At 41.2% G+C, this 23,762-nt stretch overlaps 1 protein-coding gene across 2 annotated transcripts in view; it reads left to right on the plus strand.

Annotated features, from left to right (window-relative positions):
- Positions 1-22,355, plus strand: part of kiaa1328 (KIAA1328 ortholog) — a 262,954-nt gene extending 240,599 nt beyond the window's left edge. For both annotated transcript variants that reach the window (XM_041173529.1, XM_041173697.1), the window contains one exon: positions 22,046-22,355. In XM_041173529.1, coding sequence (XP_041029463.1) covers positions 22,046-22,271 — 226 coding nt within the window. In that variant the 3' untranslated portion in view covers positions 22,272-22,355. The remainder of the gene's footprint in view (positions 1-22,045) is intronic.
- Positions 22,356-23,762: the final 1,407 nt, after the last annotated feature.

Consider the following 23,762-nt stretch of genomic DNA (forward strand, 5'->3'; position numbering starts at 1 on the left):
TGGCTGACCCCAAGTTTTTGTTTAGTTGAAAAAGGCATATGCATGGACATGCTTCTGTCTGCAAAGGACAGGACCATGTGTGTAAATATATGTAGCATCTAACATGTGCAGTTGAGCCACTCTACAAGCCCAACTGATAATCTTAAATTGGTTGTCAGTATACTTCTTGGCACAATCAGGATTATTTAACAAGTGTCCAATCACAGATTTACATCTAATGTTGGACATTATGTTTGGAGTTCTACAAACACGGGCTGATTGGGTATGGTCAGTACTTTGCCTGTGGCAAATAGCCAAAGAGACATGTTGTTTGATACGATCTGCCAGTCGTTGGGACATATGGCTTACATAGCTGGCATCACACTGACACTGAAATTCATATCCCATATTACTCACTTGTGTGATAGGCAGAACGTCTTTTTGGCTTGACAGCAGCTCCCTGCTAATGGTGAATACCACTCGTGTTGCTACTGCACAGTAGCAGCATGTAACAGCTAGCTTCACCTGTTGCTCAAATTTTTGAGACACCTTACTCTCGTAGGGTAATCTGAGATAGACTGGGCACTTTTCAGGACCAGAAATGGCAGCCTTCAGCCCTTTAAAACATATGTCAGTGATTGAACAATACATGCTCAATGACTGAGCATCCATAGCTCTCTGGGATAGAGAATTCCAAAGCTTTTGAGTGAAGAAATGTCTCCTCATCTCAGTCTTAAATGACCAAGCCCTTATTCTGAGACAGTTGGCCCCTAACTCTAGCCAGGGAAAACATCCTTCCAAGAATCTATCCTATCAAAACCCTTAAGAATTTTTTAATGTTTCACTGAGATCATTTCTCATTCTTTGAAGCCTAGTCTGCTTAATCTACCCCCATTGGACAAAATCCTCATCCCAGCAATCAGTCTAGTGAATCATCATGGCACCATCTCTAAGGCAAATATATTCTACAGAGGTAAAGAGTACAACCTTTACAAACTGTACATAAAACTCCACATATAGTCTCAACGAGGCCCTAAACAATTATTAATAGAGCCTAACATTTTTTCTTGTACTGTTGCCACGCTAACTGGCCTTGTTTTCTTTCCCTCTGCTTTCTTGAATAGCAGAGTTATGTTTACTGCCTTTGAATCCACAGAGAATGTTCTAGAATCTAGGGAATTCTATAAGATCAGAACCAATGCATCCACTATCTCTGTAGTCACCTATTTTAAACTCTTGGATGTAGGCCATCAGGTCCAGGGGATTTGTCGGTTTTTAATCCCATTAATTTTCCCAGCATGTTTTTTACCAATAGTAATTTGTCTTAAGTTCCTCATTCTCAAGTTCCCCACTACTTCCCGAATGATTTTTGTGTCTTCTACTGTGAAGATAGGTATAAAGTACTCATGTAATGTCTCTGCCATTTCCTTATTCCCTATCATAATTCTTCCGCTCTCTGCTTCACAAGCTCAAGTTTTATTAGCATACTTTTGCTAATCTGTTTTTTTACATACCAATAGAAAATATTATCACCTGTTTTTATGTCTCTTGTTAGTATACCCTCATATCTATTTTTTTTTCTTTATCAATTTTGTGGTCATACATTGCTGAATTCCAAAATCTTCCTAACCCTCAGGCTTACTTCTCTTTTTGGTAACATTATAAACTTTTATCTTTACTCTAATGTTGTATTTAACTTTTCTTTTTAGCCACAGTTGGGCCACATTTTCCACGGGGTCTTTATTCCTTAAGGAATCATAGTCATTATGCATTATGAATTAATTCTTTAAATGTTTGTCATTGCTTATCTACCATGGTATATTTTAATTATACTTTCCTAATCTGCTTTAGCCAACTCAACCCACATACCCATGTAGTTTTTTTTTTGTTCAGATTTAAGACCATAGTTCTGGTTTAATTAAATCACACTCAAATTCAATATGAAATTCTACAATATTATGACCAGAGGCTTCTTTACTATATGATTATTAATTAATCCCCTCTCATTGCACATGACCTGATCTAAAATAGCCCCATAAAATAGCCCCTCAACATACTGACCTAAAAATTGTCTTGAATATGTTAATGAAATTGTCTTCCATACTTCCACAAAATTTGCTTTATCCAGTCTATATGAAGATTAAAGTTGTCCATGATTACTGTATTACCCTTGTTACATGCGGCACTAATTTCTTGATTTTAACTCTGCCTGACACTACAAATACAATTAGAGGGCCTATAAGCTACTCAAACCACTGTTGTCTGTTTCTAAGCTGATTGACAAATCACCTGCCCATTGCTGCTCAGTTTGGGTTCCACCAGAGCCACTCGGCTCCAGAAATCTTTACAGCCTTGGTTCAAAGATATACAAAAAAAAAAGTTGAATTCTAGAGGTGAGGTGACAGTGACTGCCCTTGACATCAAGTCAGCATTTAACTGAGTGTGCCATCAAGGAGCCTTAACAAAACTGAAGGCAATGGAAATCAGACGAAAACTCTCTACTGGTTGGTGTTCAGTAACATTCTAACGTACAAAACTCCCAGGTACTGAAGTAGTCCATATCTGAATGCAACAAGACTTAGACAGGCTTGGGCTGATAAATAATAAGTAGCATTCGTGCCACACAAGTGCCAGACAATGATTGTCTCCAAGAGAGAATCTAACCATTGCCCCTTAACATTCAACAGCATTACCATTGATGAATCACCCCTATCAACATTCCTCAGGGTTATCATTGACAGAAACTTAACTGGATCAGCTATATTGTTATGATTCCCGTAGAGACTAATAACTTTTAAAAAGGAAATTTGAGCTTCGAGTGGCTGACTGAAAGGATCACGTGACTGACTGAAAGGATCACATGACAAGATTTCAAGTTTTAAGACTGTTGCTGTAATAACCAAATTAAAAGCAACGTTGACTAAACACTATTTCAGTTATACTCTAAACTACAGAAAAGATTCGCCACTTGTTAAAATGTCCAAATCCCACTGCCCCGCGCCGCCCCCCTCACCCCCCCCACCCACCCCATGGTCACACTTTACATTGTCCCTTAAGTGGACACTTCATTCTCCAGGGACCTGTCCAAAGCTACTCTCAGCTTCCAATGGCTTGCTTCATTTTTCCTTTTCTAGTTGGATAACTTCTAATCCTGAATTGACTTTCATGGTGAGAGTTACCCTGGAGTTCCATCCCTCTATCCTATGCTAGGTGAATCTTCCAGCTTCCTTTAAACCCTCTTGGTCTGTGCAATCTGAGCACGAGCTGCCACTTGCATTTTGTGTGGTGAATAATAGAGACTGGCTACCTCTATCTCTTTGCGTTCTGTCTCAGATTCTTGCAGAATGACCTGTCTGTGAGGTTCAGGACTACCTTAAGAAAAAGCCTGTAACCCAATACTACAATGGCTTGTTATGGACTCTTTCCCTCTCAGCCCATCTCCATGGCAATGCGAGTCACATGGGCCATGTATCCAGGTCCTAATTAGCTACCTGCTAGACCCCCAACTCCATCCTATCTTGGAATTAAATATAATGAAACCATTTATAAAACCAGACATTCCTACACCTCCCTGTTAGATTTAGAGACTAATAGTCTATCCACCATCAGCACAGCTGCCCTGGTCATTGTTTATAAATGTGAATATCTTGCATCTTCTTCCCAGTAAGACAACCTTGCATCCCCTTTAACCTGTAACAGCCAAGTCACACAAGCTTGTTGTTGGGCAGAATTCAGAACATGATCCCTTATTTCCTCCTTTTTACCATAAATTAAAGTGACAGCCCCAAAACATAATTTTATAAACTTTGCATTTGTAACAAAATAAAACTGTGCTGCAAGAGCAGGTCTGAGACTGTGAATTCAGCAATGAGTAACCCATCTCCTGACTCCCCAAAGTCTTCCCACTATCTACAAGGTACAAGTCAGAAGTGTGATGGAATACTCTCCACTTGCTTGATTGAGTGCAGCTGAAACAACACTCCAGAAACTGGACACCAGCCGGAACAATGCTGCCCACTTGATTGACACTCTATCCACCATCTTAAACATTCACTTCCTCCCCTACTGGCATACAGTGCCCACAGTGTGTACCATATACAAAATGTACTGCAGCAATTCACCAAGCCTCCTCCTTCGACACCGCCTTTCAAACGTGCGATCCCAATCACCCTAATAGATAAGGGCAGCAGACACATTGGAACACAACCACCTGCAAGCTCCCCTCCAAGCCATACGTCACCCTGACTTGGAAAGATGGGCTGGATTTTCATCCTCCAGAATGGTAGTGGGAGTCGGGAAAATTCCTGGCTCGGCCCACCCACCATGGGAGAAAGTGGGCGCAAAGAAGGGATTTTCACTCCCAAGGTGTGGGTGCGGGCTGCAGTCGGGCCAGCTGATTCAGGAAAAATTTACAAGGACTGCTGGATGCGGAGGCCGACTGTTTAAAAGGCCCCCCTTGGTGCTGCGGGACTTGGTCCCAGTTAAAATAAAAACAGAAAGGCCCTCCAACCCCCCCCACCGCCCCCACCATACACCCCCCATGCTCCATCCATGCCACCTCATGCCCCCATGTCAAGCTGTGTCCCCCCAAACAACCCCTATGGCCCCTCATGATCCCCATGGCAAGCTGTGCTCCCCAAACAACCCCTGTGGCCTGTCATGCACCCATGCCATGCTATGCCCTCAAAAAACCCTAAACCCTAATGGCCCAGTTGCCTCCTTAAACAACATGTTAATTGGAGAATACATTGCATAGAGTGTTAACAAATACTGTTTGGCAATTGGAAAACTTTGAGAATAGTCTTGAAGGTTGCCAGAGTCAGAAGATGATCAAGATCCCTTTTTTATGGAATGTGGGCATCACTGGCAGTGTCAGCATTTATTGTCAATCCCTAATTGCTTGCTCCTTTGAGATGGTGGTGGTGAGCTGCATTCTTGAACCACTGCAGTCCATGTGGTGTAGGTACACCCACAATGCTCTTAGGGAGGGAGCTCCAGGATTTTGACCCAGTGACAGTGAAGGAACAGAGATATATTTCCAAGTCAGGATGGCGAGCAGCTTGGAGGGTGACTTCCAGGTGGTGGTGTTCCCATCTATCCGCTGCCCTTATCCTTCTGGATGGCAGTATTCGTGGGTTTGGAAGGTGCTGTCTAAGGATCCTTGCTGAATTCCTGCAGTGCATCTTATAGATGGTACACACTGCTGCCACTGTTAGTCGGTGGTGGAGGATTGAATGTTTATGGATGTGGTGTAGCTAGTCCAGTTCAGTTTCTGGTCAATGGTATCCCCCAGGATGTTGCAGAGTTGGATGATACTTTTTTGGAGCAGGCTTCTAGCTTCATTTCCTGCATTTCCACCTGTTTTTGGAGTTGTGCTCTATGCCTTTTGTCAGGGAAGAATACAAGAATATAGCCCATCAAAACTTCCTTAATGGTTTCCAGACCAGCATTTGGGTATTGGAATCACTCTTTTCATTATACAAAGAGTGAGCTACACTTATAGAGAGGTCATGAGTTTGAGCCACTAAGGAGTGTTGGTTTTAGCAGGCATCAAGATCAAGAGCTGAAGATTAGGGGGATGGTTGGGGATGGGAATTGATTGGAGCATCACTGATGCACTATTAGAGATGCTATGGACAGATGTGATTGCTGTAGGAATCAATAATAATATTTGCAATAGAATTGTGCAAACTTGAATACAAGCGAATTCCTTCTTTATGGAGTATATGGCTCGCTTAAATCGATATGGCGCACTCAGTATATTCTAGTGATTTACTCTTGGAGCCCTACATCTTCAAAAAATGTAGCTGAAGAGAATGGAGGGAGCAGGATATGTCTGTTCCAGTAGTCACCTTGCCTTCCATGAGGGAAGCAACTGAGAAGAATGATTTTGTGGAGAATCTTCATTTTAGGCAATTAGGGCAGTTGGAGTTGATGTCTGGAGCTCTCATCTTGGAAAACTACCTTAGCATGGCCACGAGTGGACATGGAAGAAACTTTGAGCTGTTAAGGTCTCTTGCTCGTCTGAAGAAGCATGTGACGAGCCACTGATTTCTTAACAGGCATCTGGTTGGACAGTGGATTTCTGGTTGCAAGCTCTTTGCGAGTAACATTTTATTATTTTGGAAAGCTGAATTTAGTTTACCTAACAAACAATGGCCAGGATTTTCCGGCCTCACCCTGGCGGGACCAGCCAAAAGTCCATTGACTTTTGGACGATCCCAGCAGCAGGTGGGGCTGGAAAATCCTGCCCAACATTTTCTTTGTGAGCTATGTTGAAACTGGACCTTAAAAGAGAGAAAATATGTGCCTCAGTAGCTGCTGAGATCTGTGAAGTAAGGTTTGATTAGATATGGGTATTTGGTGATTTACAATGACTTGGCATTAGTTATAAAAATAGTTGGAGACTGAACTTACATTTATAACAAAGAGACAGACTTAGAAATTATGGGCACAAAATTCATAATTTTTCTGCTCCTCTCGAAGAAACATCTTGCTCACCTTTCTTTTAAGTCACATTTTTTTTCCTGCCATCATATTAATTTACACCAGGGAATGTTTCTTGTGCTTCCAATTTGCATCGTTTACTTTTTTTTGCTACTTTATGCCTGTGTTCTCCAGTGCTACCCTCAGTTTGTCTTGCACAAATGTATAAAGGGCAGAATATTTGTGTTGTGCCATTTAAATAGATGTTAAAACCCTTGCTTTAAAATAATGAGTAAATGGGGGGGGGATTTAATATTAAGGAGCCCAAGAGGCACAGTTGGTAGCACTCCTGCCCCTGAGCTTGAAGCCCAGGCGTTTAAATCCTACTCCAGGACTTGTTGGCCACAGAAGAACCCCAGTCACTGATGCAGGTCAGCCAGTCCGCAGCCCAGATAAATGGAGAGGGTCTGTGGTAGGAAGGGCATCTGGCTGTAAAACCACCTGCCAAATCCAAAATGATGGTTGATATGAAGGGTGATCAACCAGCATTGCGCTGACCCGTGTAACATGGAAAAGAAAAACAAAACGGGGAGTCTAATGTGGGAGATAATTTAATTTTTTTTTAATATTTGTTTTTATGAGGGATTTCAGTTCTAAATTGCTGTATGTTTATGTTACTAACTAAAACACACATAATGCACTAATTTCTGATTTCTGTAAAATCGTTAGAAGCTTGTGTTTGCATTTTACTTCAGAAGTAATCTTAAAGTGTATTTGTTTCACTTGCTGTCTCTGCACTAAATGTCACTCACATCTGAGGTTTTAATAATTGCACAAAAGAAACACGATGGCAGTGCAAAGCTGATGTAGATTAATGCTGAGCTGCAGAAATTTTGTTTAAACCTGCTTTCTGATATTAATGACCAGAAATCAATTACTTCCAAAAAGTAAGGAATTTGAAGATATTTTTGATCCTAAATATTGCAGCTGTTACTTAATCACAATATATTGCTGATTTTATTTTCCAGAATCCAGAGTCTTCTTTTTCATCCCAATCTCTTTGAATATATACTTTTCATATTCAACTTAAATCAAATAGCAGCTACAGTTCTACTCCATCAATCAATGTGTTAAATGATGCTTGAGCTTTAAATCTGCATAAAAAGGGATTAAAAATTCAATTGACGTGTTAGGTTCTTAATAGATTAAATTTAGTAAGTCTAAATAGTTTTAATTTCAAATAGCTTGTTTGACTTCCATCTGTGTCTTACCTGGTTTGGAATCCCTAAGTATAGATATGCTGTCATTATTTCAACAAATGTCTCTATTTTTTTACCTCTAGCTCTCTAATTGTGCAAATTCTTTGGGATCCAGAAAGACAATCTTAAGTCCTAGTGATCTTCAGCCTACAGTATAAAACAGGCTTATTCTATTACCAATTCAGCAGACTTTTTGATGGTGGGTGGAGAGAGAATTTTGATGACTGTCCATTGTCAAAACAATGCATAGGATCTTTGTTTGCAACTTCTGTAACTGACCCCCAAGCTGTCATAGGAACATAGGACTTAGGAGCAGGAGTAGGCCATTCAGTCCTTTGAGAATGCTCAGCTATTAAATAAGATCATGGCTGATCTGGTTGTGGTCTCGATTCCACTTTGCCATCTGCCTCCCATAACCCTTGACTCCCTTGTCTATCAAAAATCTGTCTAACCTTACTTTGAATAAAGTAAATTACCCATCCTCCACTGCTTTCTGGGGAAGAGAACGCCACAAAGTAAATGACCCTTTGAGAGAAAAAGTTTCTCCTCATCAACATTTTAAGCAGTAGACCTCTTATTCTTAAACTGTTTCCACTGGTTTGAGTCTCTCCCACAAGTGGAAATATCCTCCCTGTCAAACCCCGTCAGGATTATATATGTTTCAGTAAGATCATCTTTCATTCTTCTAAACTCCAGTGGGTATAGGCCCACCCTGTTCAACCATTTTTCATAAGCTAAGCCCCTCATCCCAAGAATGAATTGAGTGAACCTTCTCTGAACTGCTTCTAATGCAATTATTCCTTTTTTCGAATAAGGAGACCAAAACTGTACACAGTATTCCAGATGTGGTCTCACCAAGGCCTTGTACAGCTGTAATAACACTTCCCTCTTTTTATATTCCATTCCCTTTGCAATAAATGCCAACATTCAGTTTGCCTTCCTAATCACTTGCTGTACCTGCATACTAATCTTTTGTGATTCATGTACCATGACACCCAGATCCCTCTGTAACACTGAGTTCTGCACTCTCTCCATTTCAATAGTATACTGCTTTTCTGTTGTTCCTGCCAAAGTGGACAAATTCACATTTTCCCACATTATACTCCATCTTCCAAATTTTTGCCCACTCACTTAACCTGTCCATATCCCTTTGCAGACTCTCTACCTCCCCTTTAACTTACTTTCCTACTTACCTTTGTGTCATCAGCAAATTTAGCTACCATACATTTGGTCCCTTCATCCAAATTGTTGATGTAGATTATAAATAGTTAAGGTCACTGCACTGATCCCTGTGGCACTCCACTTGTTACAACTTGCCAGCCTGAAATAGACCCATTTATCCCTACTGTCTGCTTCCTGTTAGCTAACCAATCCTTTTTCCATGCTAATATGTTATCCCCTCCACAATGTCATCTGGTGTAGTAACCTTTGATGTGGCACCTTATCAAATGTCTTCTGGTAATCCAAGTACACTACATCTACAAATTCCTCTTCGTCCACCTTGCTTGTCACTTCCTCACAAAACTTTAATAAGTCAGTTAAATGTAACTTCCCTTTTATGAACCCATGTTGACTCTGTCTGACCAAATTATAATATTCTAAGTATCCTGCTATAACCCCCTTAATAATGGACGCTAGCAATTTTCCTATGACAGATGAACATAAGCAAAATGAACAGAATTAGGCTATTTGGCCCCTCAAGTCTGCTCTGCCATTCAATAAGATCATGGCTGATCTGTTTGTGTTTTGAATTCCACTTTCCTATCTACCCCCGATAACCTTAGATTCTTGATAGGCAAGGGAATCAATCTACCTCTGCTTTAAAAATATTCAATGACCGCGCCTCCACTGCCTTCAGAGACAGAGACAAAGTCGCCCAACCCTCTGAGAGAAAATATTCCTCCTCATATCTGGCCTAAAAGGGCAACCCCTAATTTTAAAACAGTGCCCCCTAGCTCTGGACTCACCCACCAGAGGAAACATCTTTTCCACACCCTTTTTGTCAATACCGTTCAGGATCTTGTAAACTTCAATCAAGTCACCCCTCACTATTCTAAATTTAAGTGGAAACAAGCCCAATCTGTCTAATCTTTCCTCATAAGACAAATTGCTCATTCCAGGTATCAATCTAGTAAACCAACACATTTACATCCTTCCTTAAATAAAGAGATCAAACCGGCACAAAATATTTGAGATGCCGTCTCACCAATGCCCTGTATAACTGAATCCTCACTTTTATGTTCAATTCCTCTCGTAGTAAAGGATAGCATTCCATTAGCCGTCTAAATTACTTGCTCTACCTGCATACTAACTTTTTGTGACTCGTGCACTAGAACACTGATCCCTCTGCACCTCGGAATTCTGCAGCCGTTCTCTGTTTAAGTAATACTCTGCTTTTTTATCCTTCCTACCAAAGTGAACAACTTCATATTTTCCTACATTATACTCATACTGCCAGATTTTTGACCACTCACTCAACCTATTTATATCTGTCTGCAACCTCCTTATGTCCTCTTCACAACATTCTTTCCTACCAGTCTTTGTGTCATCTGTAAATTTAATTACCATGCCTTCACTCCCCTCATCTAAGTTATTGATATAAATTGTAAAAAGTTGAGGCCCCAGCACAGACCCCTGTCACATTTCTCACCACATTCTGCCAATCAAAAAAAGACACATTTATGCATACTGATGATAGGCTAACTGGCCTGTAGTTTCCTGCTTTCTTGAATAAAAGTGTTACATTAGTTATTTTCCAATCCACTGGAACCTTTCCAGAATTTAAGGAATTTTGAAAGATTATAATCAATGCATCTACTATCTCTGCAGCTATTTCTTTTAAGACCCTAGGATTCAGGCCATTTGGTCCTGGGGACTTGTCAGCATTTAGGTCTAATATCTTTTCCAGCACCATTTCCCTAGTAATGGTGATTATTTTAAGTTCTTCCCTCCAGTTCACCTTTTGATTTTCAAATACCTTTGGGAAGTTTTCTAAGTCCTCTACAGTGAAGACAGGCACAAAATACTTGTTTAATGCCTCTGCCATTTCCTTGTTTTCCATTAGCAATTCCCCAGACTCACCCCCTAGAGGACCAACACTAAGTTTAGTTACTCTTTTCCTATTTAAGTACTTGTAGAAACTCTTAGAACTGCTTTTATATTACTAGCTAACTTTCTCTCATCTTCTTCTTTCTCCCTCTTTATTATTTCTTTAGTCATTCTTTGCCTATTCTTAAAATTTGACCAATCTTTGAGCCATCACTAATCTTTGCAGATCACTAATCTGCAGACCACTAATCTGTCACTTATTTTATAAATTATAATTTATAAAATATATTTTATAGATCATAAAGTGGAAAAATCCTAATTATCTAATGTTTAGGCAACAACACGTATTGGTGAAGGTAAATTATTTTCAAACACATATCCAAAATTAGAATGATTTATTTTTTACCATGTAGGTAAGCATGAGATCAAACATATTTTGATCAAGGCTATTTTGGCTATATTTGTAAGTACTTTACATATTTACCACCACATTTTCTGACAATATGGTGAGTGAGTAACCTGGAATATCAATATCTGGAACCTGAGGCATCTGTATGTTGCACAAGAGTCAATCTAGTTTTCTCAGGTTCTAGAAGTGTATACCTTGCTATCAGTTGCAAGCCAACTGTGAACCTGTTAGGATTTACTAAGATTAGTTGACAGGAAGACCTTTCTCTTTGTGGGCTATTGGCCTTAACAGGTCCCACAGTTTTATGTTTGGCTCACAGCCAGCTGTGCATTTTGGGCTGCCAATATAAAATTATCTAGATTGTTGGAATTAAAAATGTTTGTCTAAATACAAATGTAACATTCAGAATTATACTTATTTCCCCAATGAAAGTTGAGAGCAAAAAAAGTGTCTAGTTCCTGATTGTCCAGTAGCTCGGTGGACAGTCCTTCAACAAACAAATGCCCATTTTGTTCTTGATCATTCGGCAATTTGTTTTACCTGTGGTTCTAATGGCCATTCATGAATCTCAGGAGGTTTACCAGGCCACTGGCAGATTCCTGGCAAAGCTTTCATTAATAGCAGCAGTAGGATTAATTCTGCATATGGAGGACAGTCCACGGACTGTAGAGATGAGTGTACATTGAGATAGGCAAACTGCATGGGAGGGTACCATTGACCAGGATTTTCTATTTGTACACTCACCAACCTGTAATTTTCTTATACATCAAAATGAATGGGAAGAGGAAATGATAGACTCATAATTAAGTACACAAATGGAAAACTCCAACCATATTTTAAAAAGGCTAGGAAAGATCTGTGGCATTCAGCCAGATTAGAGCTTGTGACTTGGCTTAAATGCACAAATTATTTTTTAAAAATCTCAACGATGCTAAAACTGAGCTCTAAAACAGTTAGTAATTATCTGAACAGCTTATTTTTATATACAAGAGAAAAGCAAACTGCTAATTGTATTAGTCTATCGCTCTTGATGTGTCTGTCAAGGCTTTTCAAATAGCATTCTCCTGTACGGTTTAGGTTTGTCATTTGCTTTGCTATTGCATTGTAATTAGATGAAAACCAAACTACAGACATAACAAAAAAGTAACAAAATGAGTCCAGCAGCTGAGTATTTTGCTTACATCAAAGGAGTAGGTCCTTACAGTGACAAACTTGTGTATATCGTTTATATGTGTGTACATAGTATTGAAAAGAAAACCTACACTGTATCACGTAACATGCTAATAACTTGCAAGGCTCATAAATCCAAAGATGAGAGTGTCCTAATTTTATTTTAATCAATCAAGGTAAAATAAAAAAGTGTTATGTTTTACAAAATGGAATTTAATAAGCACGGTAATATTAGAAGCCACTTTATAAAAGCCATATAAACTCAGGACGTAGAAATGTTAGTGTAATGGAGAGTGCTCAGAATGTCTTGACATGATTGCACTGCATGTGCTGCAGGGAGTTTTTTTATTCATTCATGGGAAGTAGGCATTTCTGGTAAGGCCAGCATTTATTGCCCATTCCCAATTGCCCTTTAGAAGGTTGTGGTCAGCTGCTGGTGTGAACAGCTGCACACCTCGTAGTGTAGGTAGACCCACAGTGCAATTAGGGAGGACTTTTCAGCAACACTGAAGGAACAGCAATATATTTCCACTTCAGGATGGTGACTGACTTGGAGGAGCTGGTGTTTCAATGTGCCTGTTGCCCTTGTTCTGCTAGGTGGTAGAGGTTGTGCATTTGGAAGATCCTGTTGAAGGATCAGTGGCGAGTGCATCTTGTAAATGATACACACTCTGCCACTCCGCGCCAACGGTAACATATGAACATAAGAAATAGGAGCAGGTGTAGACCATACAGCCCGTTGAGCCTGGTGCACTATTCAGTATAGCCGTAGATGATTTTAAGCTTCAAGAGGAGGGAGAATGGTGGCATAGTGATAATGTCACTGGAATGGTAATCCAGAGGCCTAGGTTAATGCTATAGGGACACGTATTCATATCCCACCACAGCAGCTGGTGGAATTTAACTTCAATTAATAAATCTGGAATATAAAGCTGGTCTCAGCAATGGTTATCATGAAACTATCATCAATTGTGGTAAAAACCCATCTGAATCACAAATACCCTTTAGGAAAGGACATCTTTTCTTTATTCTTTCATGGGATGTGGGCTTTGTTGGCTAGGCCAGCATTTATTGCTCATCCCTAATTGCCCTTGAGAAAATGGTAATGAGCTGCCTTTTTGACCGCTACAGTCCATGTAGTGTAGGAATGCCCACAGTGCTGTTAGGGAGGGAGATCCAGGATTTTGACCCAGTGGCAGTGAAGGATCACCGATATATTTCCAAGTCTGGATGGTGAGTGACTTGGAGGGGAACTTCCAAGTAGTGGTGTTCCCATGTATCTTCCTGCAGTGCATCTTGTAGATGGTACATACTGTGCCACTGTGCATTGGTGGTGGAGGGAGTGGATGAGATGCCAATCAAACGGGCTGCTTTGTCCTGGATGGTGTCAAGCCCCTTGAGTGTTGTGGGAGCTGCACTCATCCAAGCAAGCGGAGAGTATTCCATCACACTCCTGACCTGTGCCTTGTAGACAGTGGACAGGCTTTGAGGTGTCAGGAGGTGAGTTACTCGCTGCATGATTCCTAGCCTCTGAGCTGCCTTGTTGCCACAGTATTTATATAGCTTGTCCAGTTCAGCTTCTGGTCAATGGTAAACCCCAGGATGTTGATAGTGCAGGATTCAGCGATGGTAATGCCACTGAATGTCAAGCAGTGATGGTTAGATTCTCCCTTTTTGGAGGTGGTCTGGCACTTGTGTGGTGCAAAGTTACTTGCCACTTGTCAACCCAAGTCTGGATAATATCAAGGTCTTGCTGCATTTGGACAGGGCCTCCTTCAGTATCTGAGGAGTCATGATTGGTGCTGAACATTGTGCAAACATCAGTGAACATCCCCACTTCTGAAGGAATGAAAGTCAATGATGGAGTGGCTAAAGCTTGTTGGGCCTAGGACACTACCCTGAGGAACTCCTGCAGTGATGTCCTGGGACTCTGAGATGATTGACCTCCAACAACCACAGCTATCTTCCTTTGTCTAGGTATGACTCCAACCAGCGGAGAATTTTCTCCCGATTCCCATTGACTCTAGTTTTGCTAGGGCTCCTTGATGCCATACTCGGCCAAATGCTACCTTGTTGTCAAGGGCAGTCACTCCACCCACCTCGGGAGTTCAGCCCTTTTGTCCAAGTTTGAAGCAAGACTGTAATGAGGTCAGGAGCTGGGTGATCCTGGCGGAACCCAAACTGAGCGTCAGTGAGCAGGCTATTGCTAAGCAAGTGCCCCTTGATAGCACTGTTAATGACCCCTTCCATTACTTCACTAATGATCGAGAGTATACTGATGGGGTGGTAATTGGCTGCGTTGGATTTGTTCTGCTTTTTGTGTACAGGACATAGCTGGGCAATTTTCCACATAGCCGGGTAAATGCAAGTGTTGTAGCTGTACTGCAACAGCTTGGCTAGGGGCGCGGCAAGTTCTGGAGCACAAGTCTTCAGTACTATTGCTGGAACATTGTCAGGGCCCATAACCTTTGCAGTATCCAGTGCCTTCAGCCGTTTCTTTATATCACGCGGAGTGAATCGAAATGGCTGAAGACTGCCATCTGTGATGCTGGGGGCCTTCAGAGGAGGCCGAGATAGACCATCCACTCGGCACGTCTGGCTGAAGATTGTGGTAATGCGTCAGCCTTTTCTTTTGCACTGATGTGCTGGGCTCCTCCATCATTGAGGTTGGGGCTGTTTGTGGAGCCTCCTCCTCCAGTGAGTTCTTTAGTTGTCCACTGTCATTTACGACTGGTTGTGGCAGGATTGCAGAGCTTAGATCCGATCCGTTTGATTGTGCGATTGCTTAGCTCTGTCTATCACTTGCTGCTTATGCTGTTTGACACGCAAGTGGTCCTGTGTTATAGCTTCACCAGGTTGACACCTTATTTTTAGGTATGCCTGATGTTGCTCCCAGCATACCCTCCTGCACTCTTCATTGAACCAGGGTTGATGCCCTGGCTTGATGGTAATGGTAGATTAGGAGATATGCTGGGCCATGAGGTTGCAGGTTGTGTTCGAGTACAATGTTGCTGCTACTGATGTCCTGTCTTGAGTTGCTAGATCTGTTCAAAATCTATCCCATCTAGCATGTTGGTAGTGCCACACAACACGATGAAGGGTATCCTCACTGTGAAGGCGGGACTTTGTCTCCACAACGACTGTGCGATGGTCACTCCTACTGATACTGTCATGGACTGATGCATCTGCGACAGGCAGGTTGGTGAGGATGAAGTCAAATATGTTTTTCCCTCTTGTTGGTTCCCTCACCACCTGCCACAGACCCAGTTTAGCAGCTATGTCATTTAGGACTCGGCCAGCTTCGTCAGTAGTGGTACTCCCGAGGCATTCTTGATGACGGACATTGAAGTCCCCCACCCAGAGTACATTCTGCGTCCTTGCCACCCTCGCTGCTTCCTCAAGTGGAGTAGTACTGACTCATCTGCTGATGGAAGGCGGTAATTGGAGTAGACTGAAGGGGCAGCAATTGGCCGGGTTGGATTTGTCCTCTTTTTTGTATACAGGACATACCTGGGCAACTTTCTACATTACCAGGTAGATACCATTACTGGAATGGCTTGACAAGCAAGTTCTGGAGAACAAATCTTCAGTCCTATTGCTGAAATATTGTCAGGGCCCATAGCCTTTGTAGTATCCCGTGCCTTCAGGCATTTCTTGATATCACGTGGAGTAAATCGAATTGGCTGAATACTGTAAATAAAATCCCCTTATCCTGTGACTGCTCCCGTGTTCCAGATTCCCCCAGCTAATGAACCAACCTCTCATTGTTTAGCCTGCCAAGCCCCCTCAGAGAGGCGTATGTTTCAATGAGATCACCTTTCATTCTTGTCCAGGGAATACGGGCTGGATTTCCACAGAGTACACCGACTTCGGAGACCTTTAAAAATAGTGGGCGGGATCCCAATGCGGAAGTCCTGCTCCTATTTTTGACAGAACGCATTTTTACTGGCAGGTGGAAGGGGATGAGGTGTGAATCACACAGGTGGGAAGCTCAAACTCAGCTGAATCATTTGAAACTAGTGCTGAGTTCAAAGAGACCCTATTTTTGCTGTTTCAAGGGCCTTAACCTGCAGTGTGGGAGTCACAAATTGATGGAGTGGACATAAACACTCTTGTAGGGCGGATAAAGCCTGTTTAGATGTCATGATCTGAAGTCTTTTAAGTCCCTAGCTCTTTGAACTTGGAGAAAAAAAAACCAAGTTAAAACTGCCAGAGTTAAAAAAAAAACACAATTTGTCAGACCGCTTTGATTTCTAGACCATTTGACATAGGTTAGGAAAAAACGTAAAAATACCTGGAAAAACTCAGCAGGTCTGGCAACATCTGCCGAGGAACACAGTTAATGTTTCGAGTCCGTATGACTCTTCAACAGAACTAAGGAAAAATAGAAGAGAGGTGAAATGTAAGCTGGTTGGGGGGGGTGGGGGGGGAACAAGTAGAGCTGGATAGAGAGCCAGTGATAGGTGGAGATAGCCAAAAGATGTCATAGACAAAAGGACAAAGAGGTGTTGAAGGTGGTGATATTGTCTAAGGAATGTGCTAATTAAGGGTAGAAAGCAGGACAAGCAAGGTACAGATAGCCCTAGTGGGGGTGGGGTGAAGTAATTAAAATAGGCTAAAAGGTACCTTTTAATCTATTTCGATGCCTTCACCCCACCCCCACTAGGGCTATCTGTACCTTGCTTGTCCTGCTTTCTATCCTTAATTAGCACATTCCTTAGATAGTATCACCACTTTCAACACCTCTTTGTCCTTTTGTCTATGACATCTTTTGGTTATCTCCACCTATCACTGGCCCTCCATCCAGCTCTACTTGGCCCAACCCCCCCACCCCCTTAAACCAGCTTATGTTTCACCCCTTCTATTTTTACTTAGTTCTGTTGAAGAGTCATACGGACTCGAAACGTTAACTGTGTTCCTCTCCACAGATGCTGCCAGACCTGCTGAGTTTTTCCAGGTATTTTTATTTTTATTTTTGTTTTTGTTTAGGATTTCCACTATCCGCAGCTTTTAGTGTTTATCTTAGAAAAAAACATGTTCACATGTACACCTATTTCAATAGAATTCTTTTTTGACATTTCCCAAGGGCTGTTATTACAGCTGAGGTCATTTTGAATGCTTGACTGAGTTTCTAAAGCTACAAAAGCACTTCTCTCAGCAGGGGCTTCTAAGTTCACAGTTTGATTGACAGTTCAAAGGGCTATTAAAGGATTAGCTGTCTTTGTGGGTACCGAATAAATATTTGTTTTTATGACAGATTGAACACTTGGGGGGAATTAAAAGCTTTGAAAGGGTGTCATGAATCACAGACTCATTACAGCACAAAAGGAGGTCATTCAGCCCACTATGTCTGCGCTAGCTCTCCAAATGAGCAATGCACCTGGTGCCATTTCCCCACCTTCTCCCTGTAACTCTGTACATTCTTCCTTTTCACATAATAATCCAATTCCCGCTTGAATGCATCAATTGAACCTGCCCCCACCACACTGTCAGGCAGCGCATTCCAGATTTTAACCACTGGTTGCATGAAAGAGTTTCTTCTCATGTCTCCCTCGCTTCTTTAGCCAATTATCTGTGCCCTCTCATTCATGATTCTTCCATCAGTGGGAACAGTTCTTCCCTAAGTGTCCAGATCCCTGATGATTTTGGATCCCTCTATCAAATACCCTCTCAACCTTCTCCAAGGAAAACAGCCTGACATCTCCAGTTTATCTATGTAACTGAAGTTCCTCATCCCTGGTATCATTCTGTTGCATCTTTTCTGCACTCTCTCAAATGCCTACACATCTTATCTAAAGTGTGGCACCCAGAACTGGACACAGTACTCCAATTGAGGCCGAACCAGTGTTTTATACAAGCTTAAAATAATCTCTGAGCTTTTGTACTCTGTGTCCCATTAATAAAACCTATGATACTGTATGCTTTTTCATTATCAAGTGTGTATGAGTGAGAACTGAATTAGATTGTTAAAAGTTTTTTTCTCATTACTCCTGAGACCTGCCCAAGATGGATATGGGGTGAGAGGCTATGGAGGTGACATGGAAGTATGAGGGGCCGCAGTTGGAGTGGGTATGAGGGGGCATGGGTTCACATGGGGGTGTGCAAGGGGGTTGATGGGATGAGAGGGGTGAAGGTTAGAGGGCCTAACAGCTTCCAAGACAACTGGGACGAAGCCCCAGAGAATCGAGGCGCGCCTTCTAACCAGCTTGCCTCGGCACACGCCCATCCCTGTGGCTGCCTGCAATCTGCGTCCAGGGTTGGCGGGTCTGAATTTATCCTGTGCCTGCCTTCCCAGAGTGAAAGCTAGGTGTAACGGGGTCCTTTGAACCAAGGCAGATCTACCGATTCGGGAAATTTCCCAACTTGAGCTACTTGTCTCGGTAGCGAAAATCCGGCCCCATATATCCACTTTACCAGTCTCTTAACATAGGACAATTGTCTCATCCTAGGGACCAATCTAGTGAACCTTTGCTGTACTACCTCCAATGCAAGTATACACAGTATTCCAGGTGCGGTCTCATCAAAGCCCTGTACGATTGTAGCATAGAGGGAGTGAATGCTTAAAGTGGTGGATGGGGTGCCAGTCAAGTGGACTGCTTTGTCCTGGATGGCGTAAAACTTTTTGAGTGCTGGAACTGCATTCAACCAGGCACATGGGCATATTCCATCACACCTCTAACTTGTGCCTTTTAGATGGTGGACAGGCTCTGGGGGAACCAAGAAGTGAGTTACCTGTTGCAGAATTCCCAGCATCTGACCTGCTCTTATAGCCACAGTGTTTATATAGCTAGCTGGTCCAGTTCAGTTTCTGATCAATGGTAACCGCAGGATGTTGATAGTGGGATGATTAGCAATGGTAATGTTGGTGAATGTCTTTTAATGTACATACTTAAAGTTCATAATAAAGCATGCTAAAAAGCAATTGATGTTTGATCATTATACAAGCATTAGACTTAAAATCACTAATATTTCATGTCCTCAAGCTCTAGAAGAGGCTTAACAAATAAATCTGTTTCCTTTAGAAGCAAATTTTTTTCACCCCCATTAAAATGATAACATGGAATTCCTCACGACACTGAGTACCACAGGAAATCTTTGGAAACATTTTTTTTTAACTCATGCGATTTGGGCAACACCAGCACGGCCAATATTGATTGCCTATCCTTTAGTGCCCATGAGATAGTGGCAGTGAGCTGCTGTCTTGAATACAATTAAGTGGCTTGCTAGGTAATTTCAGGGCAGTAAGGAGTCCATCATATTGCCCTGCATCTGGAGTTTACATATAGTCAGACTGGGTAAGGGCGGCAGATTTCCTTTCTTAAAGCACAAACCAGATGCATTTTTAAAACATCTGGTAGTTTAATGGTCACCATTACTGATACTAGCTATGTAATCCAGATTTATTTAATTAACCAAATTTAAATTCTTAACTGCTGTGTTGGGATTTGAACTCATGCCTCCAGATCATTAGTCCAGGTTTCTAGATTGCTAGTCCAGTAACAACTATTACGTTACCTGTCCTCATGGGTACCAAAAAAATTAGTCACTACAATGTGCTTTCCATTTGAGATGCAATAGCTATGTAGAATAAAATCTTCTCTGACAGGCTGCTGAATGAAGATGCTGTCCTTGTGCTATAAGCCGAGCAGCTTAATGTTCCCTGCCGCATGAAGCAATATACAGAATGAAATCCTATTCATTGCCATCTATTTTACCTGCTGCTACAGGGTATGAAATAAATATTTTATATAACAGTTGCACTTTATTTGTGTTGACTGCTATCTCCTACTAACGTAGGCACACTCCACCTGGAACATCATGTGCTTAATATCAATCCTCAGTCTCTGCTAACAGAGACAAAATTGTCATTGCTTTTGCTGGATTGATTGTGCCCATTAATATTAGCTTAGTTGTCATCTAGCATCTCTATATAATAAACGATAGCTGCCGTTATTTTCTTAAACTAATTTTTTTGAACCTATTATAATGAACAATTACTGTCTAAAAGTAGAACAGCTGTTTTATGAAATTGAGTAAATCTTTTGAAAAAATTAATGGAATTAACCTTGTCTATGACCTTAATTTCTCTTTTGACAGAGGTTATTTGGCATTTTTAACACACTGAACACTGATATTAGTGAAATCAGTTGATATTTTCACCCGAGTCTAAATATGGATATATTGCATTGCATTTATTTGTAAAGCAAAGTGTGCAAATTTTTTTTTTTTTGCTTGTTAAAATAAAAGTTTTTAATGGATATCGTGGAATGTGAAAATTTACCACAGGGAAAAATTATGAAAGGTGGCATGAGGAAGGGAAATTTGAGGAATGAAGTTCAAGAGAGTTTTTTGTAAGAATCTGCAGCCATTCCAGGACACAGGTAAAAATTAAAATACATTGTCTCTTCCATGAGTGAGGGAGACACTGTAAGTCATGAGTGATGTTTAAAAGCAAATTACAAAGGCCTCCTTTATGAATGGAATAACCATTGCATTAGTCAATGTCTTATACAGTATAGCTGTATAACATATGCATTAGAATTTCACAGACATTTATTAAAGGGTTTAAAAACTTGCTTTTTAGTAATGATGTTTTGGTGAAGTACTACGAAATAGGGTCTCAGAGTGCTTAAGCATATGTGATATTAACAGGTACAAATAACATGTTCTCGGGAGGGAGATAGAATGTCAACTGTATGTTTCAGTACGGTGGGAGGCTTGCATTTTATTCAGTTTGGTGCAAAGGATATAAGGGGTCTTTGTATCCAGTAAGTTATGGAGGGAGGCTTAGGAAAATAATTAAAATGCTTGAAGAAAATAACAGAAAATGTCCATTTATTCAATTATTTATAAGGAGAGTATCACCAGAGTACCAGTACTATTGTTACTTCTAGTGTTAAGGGCAAGTGCATAGCTTATTTTAAATCACAGATAAATAGTTCTGGTTGTCTTATTACCTTTTGTACTCTCAACCAATTTTGTAACTCGTGATGTTTTTATTATTGTTACTATTTTTTTCAGTCTACAGGTTTGTGATAGCTGGTGTTAAAATAAAAGTTGGTACTTATTATGAATTATAATTTAATTGTCAGGACTGCATGCTTAATACTAGAAAACATTTACTGTTGATGGTGGCATATAACACATCCCAGTATATATGACAACCCCATTTTCTCAGCCCCAAAAATCATGTTTTTTTTTCATATCCTCAGCATATTCAGTCACAACATGCTATACTTGAATGGGTAGATAGCCTCAATTTTTCACACCACAACTGGATGTTTTACTTACCAGTACCCTATAATTGGGCACAAGGAATCAAGCAGGCGATGTTGCAAAAATGCACAGGAGTTCAAGACACACCCACACAGAGCAGACCCTGCGCAGTTAGTGATGAAGATGGTAACCACCCTCACCTTCAATTCATGCCTATATTTGGCGTATAAGTTGACCCCTATTTTTGGGGAGATATTTCGAGGCTTCAGAGGTTGACTTATATGCCAACGTCTACAGTAAATAGATTCCTGGAAATAATGGAGCGTCATAACATTGACTGTTTATCATGGTTACTTTATCATCACAAGACCATCATTAGTCATGTAGTCTCCTTGTGTTATGTGCTTTAAATGTTATGAAAGAGCTCCTATAGTGCACAGTATCATTTGTGTTTTTTATTATGCATATTTTTAAGAAGAAAGGAATCTCAAATGCTCTCAATTTAACATAGTTTTTCTCTTCTTTCAATATCTTTAAGCTATGAAGCCTCTCTTGTTCATTTGGTGGATGCATTGAGTCCAATTTCCTCACAAAAGCATAATTCGCACATCAAGGAAGAATACTGCAAGCCAAGAAAAAGCAACATAATTCACAGCGGAAACCATCAAAAGCTTGCTAAGACTGGAACAGTTCCAACAGACAGTGGAGTATCAGATGATGAATTTGAAGAAAGCAAAATGTTGGAAGATGTTTTTTTCATTTAAAAAAGGGGTGGAACATTCTCACTGGCATGAGTGAACCATAATGATTTTTAAATTATTTTAGTAAAATTGGATTGTTGAAGAGTCCAAAAGTCTGACTTTAACCTTTTATGCTTTGGACCATTGGAGACATTGTGCTCTGCTGGTTTAATCCAAAATGGAAAGTGATTAACACGCTAGGAATATCATAGGATTCTTTAAAACTGATAACTGTAGTATACTTACAACAATGTTTCTGTGGCATATTATTTTCAAAGCTTTTGAAAAGTTAATTGTCTTAACCAATCTTTCTATTGCTTTTTCATAATTACTGATAATTAATATGCGCTGTAATTGCCCAAACAGGAAGAAGCAGCATATACCACATTCATTGCGTATAATACCCATATCGGGAGTACATATTAGCAATCACCAGAAAGCTGAGAAATCATCTGGCATATTACCATTTTAGATGTGAAACTACATTAGATCAATGTACACTCTCTCCTAATGCTGCTACAGTTCTGCAGACTGCGAATATATTGTGTAGAATTATTAGTGTGCTATACTTTTTTTTCTAGGTAATATTTGCAGATATAAAGGCATTATGGAATGTGCAGGCATAAACCACTGTTGAAACCATCAACATAATATTACATATTAGCCTGTAAATTCCGAGCTCTGGGCAGTGTATCTGGCGGCATACCCCAAAGATGCGCCAAGGAACCCCCCTGGAAGTTCCCAGGTAAGAATTACACAGCAATTGCCTGGCAAGTTCAAACTTCCGACGGGGAATTTCCCTGTACTGGGAAATCTGAATATAAGATTAAAAGCACAAACTTCAGATAGTTCTGATTATCTTCCAGCAATAGTCACCCAGAAAAAGTTGGAAGAATAAAAACCACCTCCAGCTTCTAGGTAACTGTTGTATTGAACTCTCCCCCCATCCCCCCCAGATCTCCCCCTGACTCACCACAGGACACCCCCACTCATCCACTAGCCCACCACCCCCTGCCCTGACTCCCACAGCCCCCGCTGACCCCACCACAGGATACCCCTACACGCCCCCCCCCACCCCACAAGAAAGCCACACCCCATCCCTTACCCCCCGACTGCACATCCTGAGTGCAACCCCCCCCGCCAACTGCACTTCTCACCTGCATCTCCCTCAGCTGCACCTCTCTGCCTGCACACCCCCTTGATTGCACCCTCCCGCAACCCAGACTACAAACCCCAACCCTGACTGACATGCTCCTCCACCCGACCGATCCTATCCCCCAATCCTACCCACTTACCTTACAAACCTACCTTCTCCCTGGCTTGAAAGTGGCTGGACCTTTAAATTTAGCTGATTTATGGCAGCTAGTGTCGTTAAAAAAGGAGGCATGGCCTCCCTATGTCCGACTGCTCAGCCGTCGAGTGCTGGCCTCAGGAGCCTGCTGCACTGCACAGTTCTCACCCGGCCTGAGTTGGAAGGTCAGATGCGAAAGAATCACCTGGATTTCAAGGTAGCAA

This window comes from Carcharodon carcharias, chromosome 1 (assembly GCF_017639515.1).
Source record: "Carcharodon carcharias isolate sCarCar2 chromosome 1, sCarCar2.pri, whole genome shotgun sequence".
In the NCBI taxonomy this organism is placed as follows: Eukaryota; Metazoa; Chordata; class Chondrichthyes; order Lamniformes; family Lamnidae; genus Carcharodon; species Carcharodon carcharias.